Below are 5,616 nucleotides of genomic sequence, written 5' to 3'. Positions count from 1 at the left end.
TTTTGTGAATTACAATAAATTAAAGAATCAATTTTGGATAACATAATAAATTTGTATTTTCTCCTGTTATCATGAAAATATCTTTAATATAGTTTTTCACTTTTAAAATACCTTTTCCATATTGTATCTTTTATCATTGCATGGTCAGTTGCTTCAGTCATGTCCAACTCTTTGTGACCCTATGGACTATAGCCTGCCAGACTCCACTATCTATGGGATTCTCCATACAAGAATACTGGAATGGGTTGCCATACCCCCTCCAGGGGATCTTCCTGACCCAGTGATTTAACCCACATCTCTTGGGTCTCCTGTATTGGCAAGCAGATTCTTTACTACTAATGCCACCTGGGAAGCCCAGCTTTTATCATTATATTTCCATAATCATAAACATTACTTACAATTTAACAAAAACAGGACTTCCCTGGTGGCCCAATGGATGTGAATCTGCCTGCCAGTGCAGGGGACACGGGTTCAATCCCTTGTCAGATAAGACATCACATGCTTCAGGGCACCTAAGCCCACACACCACAACTTCTGAGCTCTTCAATCTAGAGCCCACAAGATGCAACTACAGAGCCCACGTGCACCTCCTGAAACCTGCAAGCTCTAGGGCCCGTGAGCCAGAACTAATGAAACCGTGTGCTGCAACTACTGAAGCCTGTGTGCCTATAGCCTGTGCTCTAAAGAGAAACCACCACCACAAGAAGCAGCACTGCAACAGAGGGGTAGACCCAACCATCCGCAACCAGAGCAAGTATGCACGTAGCAATAAAAACGCAGTGCAACCAAAAATACCAAAGTAGTTTCCTGAGACATACAGCAAATTCCCGTTGGCCATCTATTTTACATATGGTAATGTAAGCTCCACAGGCGCTCTGTATCAACCTAGAGGGGTGGGATGGAGGTGGGGGTGGGGAGAAAGGAGGGAGGTTCAAACGGGAGGGGATACATTTATACCTATGGCTGATTCATGTTGAGGTATGACAGAAAACAACAAAATTCTGTAAAGCAATTATCCTTCAACTAAAAATAAATTTCTAAAAAATATCAAACAAATAAATAAATATTTTTTTCAGTTAACAAAAACAGAAGGAAAGGAAGGAGGGAAGAGAAGAAGGAAGGAATTCCAAGATTTAGAACTAAGAAATCTTAGAACTCTATATTTTTATCTTGAGAAATTCTTGGCCACCCAAGGGTACCTCTTAGATGATGCAACTCACTGAAACAAGAATAACATGGGGAAGAAATAGTTGGCCCAGGAACTCATTTAGATCAGTGCAGGCCTCCTATCTAAGGGCCTCTCCAGGGACCATCAACAATCTCCAAGGTCTAGAGCTGAGATCAAGTCCCTCTGGTCATTGTTAATTTGGAGGCAAAGTCAAGAAATCTTCCTGTTGGACAGAATGGCTACAGGGATATTTCCTTGCTCAGAAGCACCACCTCTGCATCTTCTAAAGGAAGGACAAAGTTCAGGGAAGCCCAGGAAGCCTTAACCGTATTTGTGGCTTTTGCTCCAGTGTTGGAAAGGATGCCATTCAGGCAGCCTCCACTAAGAGCATCTCTTGTTGGCCTAGAGAACACAGGTGAAGACAAATATTATTCTCATTCAACTCCATTTTCTCCTAAAACTATCCATTCCGAGAACTCACGAGTGTAAAAGCCATAAATAGAGATCAGATTCTTATTTATCATCCTCCTGAATTACCCGTCGCGGGGGAGAGGTGAACACTTTTATATTCCTTTGTTCTAGACTAAACCCTCTGTCTATTGTTCCACACGTTCTAGGTTGTCTTTTATCTCTCCTCTTTTTTCCTTTACGATCTCTGTGATACACAGAAGGTGCTCCAAATTTGACTTGATTTTATCCAAATCCTCTGGTAAAAGCTCAGAGAATAGCACAGTCTTCACGGACTCTCATGTTAAATCCTGAGAGTATAGTGCAAACATTGGATATTATAACTTCACAGAAATCCCTTGGAGTCACTGATGTGCACAGCCATTGCTTTCAATTTGAGCACTTCCTCCCATCTGGTTTCTGTGAAACCAGCATCTCCGGTGCCACTTGCACTTGTGTTGACACAGAAGGGAAAAAGGTTTCCATTCAGTATCAGAGATACCCAAGGAAGACTGTCCCTCAATCTTCAGAATTTCTCAGCTGGAACAGACTTTAGAAACCATCTAGTTTTCTTGATTTGTCTTTTTGGTAAGAAAGTCAAGTGAATTATTCATGAACTTACAGTGACAGAGGAAGGTCTTGTGCCATCATCAGCTGTCACAATACCTCTGCCAATCATGCAAACATGCATCATGGACTCTCAGCCAGATGGCCAGCCAACGTGTTTATTGCTTGCTCACTATGCCAGTGAGCCTTCCTGTGGTTTGAACTCCATTCTTTTTGGAACTGGAAACAGTACTTCTCAGTGCACTGGTGGCTATTTCCAACTCCCTTTGATTCCTTCTCCAATCTCAATAATCTCTTTTTTCTCTCTTTCCTCTCTAAGTTTGATTCTCTGTACTCTTCCTTCCCACTGTCTCCACCTTAGCCAATAGATTCTTGCCCGGAGCTGGAAAGAGTTGATGAGGTCTGACATGGCAAGGTTGCCTCTGCTACACAATCTGTCCTGGGTTAGCCCTGAAACTTATTCATGACACTTCATCCCCAGTAATGTTCTGAGACTCATAGCACACTGGAGCATTCTTTTCTGTTCTTGTGCCTCTGAAGGAAAGCCCAAATGCTCCATGGAAGTTGGGAACACAACCAGAGTCACTGTGTTTGTTCTCCAAGGACTATCCAACAACCCTCAGATCCAGGCAGTACTCTTTGTAACATTCCTGGTGATTTACCTCCTGACCCTCACAGGGAACCTGCTGATGCTGCTGGTGATCAGCACTGATTCCCACCTCCACACACCCATGTACTTCTTCCTCAGTCACCTCTCCTTCCTGGATGCTTTCTATGCCTCAATCATGGTACCAAAGCTGTTAAAGAACCTCCTTTCCAACTGGAAGACTATATCCTTCTTTGAATGTTTCACCCAGATCTCTTTGGTCATATTTTCAGGGGCCACTGAAGCTTGCCTCCTTTCAGTCATGGCCTATGACCGGTTCCAGGCTGTGTGCCACCCGCTGTCATATGTAGTGACTATGAACAAGAAGGTGTGTGCTGGCCTGGCAGGAGCCTCCTGGGCCATAGGAATGGGGACTGGCCTGCTTAACACCATCCTCCTAGCTCAGCAGGATTTCTGTGGCCCCAGCCTCATCTGCAGTTTTGCCTGTGAGCTTCCTCCAGTGCTCCTGTTGGCCTGTTCTGACCCCTACGTTAGCATTGCCTCTATCCTGACCACCTTGGTGGTCCTGGGCCTTGGTTCTCTTGTCCTATTGGTGGGTTCTTACACCTGTATTATCCTGACAGCCCTGGGGATCAACTCTGCCACAGGTTGGAACAAGATCTTCTCTACCTGTTCATCTCATTTTCTTGTGGTCACCACTTTTTATGGTTCAGGAATTTTCAGGTATGTCATTGCTATACCTTTGAATGTAAATGTGGGATATTTTTCACACTAAGTAAACTTTCTCTGTAGACACAGCATTGCAGAGTAGCAGGAAAACAATTGTACTAGAATCAGTAGGCCTAGATTCTAGTTCTGGCTCTGTTCCTGATGTGTGAATTATTTTTAAAAATCCATTTTCTTTCTGAGGCCTCAATTGTCTACTCTGAAAAATAAATTAATACAAGGAGTCAAGACTTTCTTACTTTCATTAACCTATGATTTTCAGAGTCATCAAAAGAAAATCACAGGGCCTCTGGTAGACATTTATTCAGTGCTAGACAAGAAAATAAAATAAAATACATCATCTTGAAACAGATGCCATTTCTCCTTCTTACTGGAAGTTCATGTCTCCACAGATTATTTCTGGTTTATTTATTAGGCATCTACTATACAATAGCTCAACTTTAATATGCATCACAACACAGGAGAAATATTATTAATGTCAACTTCTGATAAGAAACCTGAGTTTCAGGAGTAACCAAGTACCTTACAAAAGTTGCCAGAACCAGCTAGGAATGGAACCTAAATATAAACCAAGTCTCCCTGACTTGAAACTGCAAGTTCTTTTCTACCATGTTTCTCTCAAACATAAACAGCTCTAGCTGATGTGTCCTTGCTTCCTAGGAAACAGTAACTAATGGCCTGTGCTCTCTACTAGTGAAATGGAGATGGATTTGCACAAATTGCTCTATACTTTTCTCACTTGTTTGTTACTTGGTAAGAAGTGTGGCATGGGAAAAAATAAAGAAAGGTCTAGGAGGGCTCATCTGAGCCTGAGGACAAATCTCTGCAGTTCTCTTTGTCTCAGTTTCCTCATTTGCCACAAGGAGGTACAAGATTTCTCCTACCTACTTCACAGATATGTTAGAAGGGATAATTTAAAAATTAAAAAATGACAGTAAAATGAATACCTTTTTTAATCAAGCACAGCAAACCAAAAAGAACATTTCAATGATAATGGCACAATTGCAAAAAAAAAAAAAAATTAATGCTTCTTTGGAAAATACTCTCAGTAACACTTAACAAGTTACATTCAAAATTTTAATCTTACTCTTTTGGATTCATATCTCAAGCTAAAACAAAATTTTTATATTTCACTTTATTTACAAAGCTTAGCTTGTTTTCTAAGCCAAAGACAAACATACTAAAAAGGACAAAATTTTATTCCACTACACATTTAAAAATAATGTGCTATGATTCTGAGGTAACTCCCCATAAATGTTTGGGGAAAATGACAACATTATTTGGACTAGGATATAGTTTTGTAAGGAATAATCATCATACGATGGGAACAAACAGCTGTATATATATAAAAAAGAAAAGGAAAAAATCCTCATATTGTCATCATAATTATTAAGGAAAAGTACTTTGAAAAGTGAAGTGTTACAGAAATGCATGAAATTATTTTTTGTTCTAATCTGTAGCACTTTATATGCTACAGAACTTCCTTTTTCCTTGGGGCAGCTCCTATAATGTTTTGTATAATTCATCTATGGAGGTGTTAAAAGGCAGAAATGACAGACTTCTCACAGATAATAGTCATCTCTAGATGCTTCTACCAGTGATAGCTGACTCAGCCCTGAGCACCCTCTTTGCAGAGTCTGGGGTGGAATGAACCATGGCTGCCAACATCATTGTGGCCACTGTCCTGAGCTCATTTTATTCCTTTGTGCAATTCTCTTCAAGGTACATGACTCCACCTTCTGGCTCAGCCCTGGAGCAAGTGCTATCCTTGCAGTACAGTGTGGTGACCCCACTACTGAACCCCCTTATCTACAGTTTAAAGAACCAGGAGGTGAAGGCAGCTCTAAGGAGGATGCTGACCAGGAAACCCAAGCTTACCTTCTAAGCAAGGCTCTACTGCTTCTTCATAATAAGAGGAAAAGTCATGGGAAAGAAGAGGAGATGGAGAGAGCTTCATCTCTAAGCTTACTTATTTAGAGATGTTTTTCAGCAAGAATAACAGAAGCCTTAGTTCCTCTGACCCCAGTGCCTTCTCACAGTCAAGCAAGATGGGAAAACCTCCACAGAACTAATGGCAGCCATCCATAGAGGACCCAATCAC

General features: G+C 41.3%; 1 protein-coding gene across 1 annotated transcript; it reads left to right on the top strand.

Annotated features, from left to right (window-relative positions):
• The first annotated feature begins 2,739 nt into the window (after window positions 1-2,739).
• On the top strand, window positions 2,740-5,400 carry LOC120861236 (olfactory receptor 8S1-like). The gene is made up of 2 exons (XM_040236870.1): window positions 2,740-3,512; window positions 5,238-5,400. The coding sequence occupies exons 1-2, from the start codon at window positions 2,740-2,742 to the stop codon at window positions 5,398-5,400; spliced, it is 936 nt and encodes a 311-aa protein (XP_040092804.1).
• The last annotated feature ends 216 nt before the right edge of the window (window positions 5,401-5,616 follow it).

This window comes from Oryx dammah, unplaced genomic scaffold, assembly GCF_014754425.2.
Source record: "Oryx dammah isolate SB20612 unplaced genomic scaffold, SCBI_Odam_1.1 HiC_scaffold_11232, whole genome shotgun sequence".
Classification (NCBI taxonomy): domain Eukaryota; kingdom Metazoa; phylum Chordata; class Mammalia; order Artiodactyla; family Bovidae; genus Oryx; species Oryx dammah.
The sequence above is the reverse complement of the archived record's forward strand: the minus strand, read 5'-3'. Positions and strand labels throughout refer to the sequence as shown.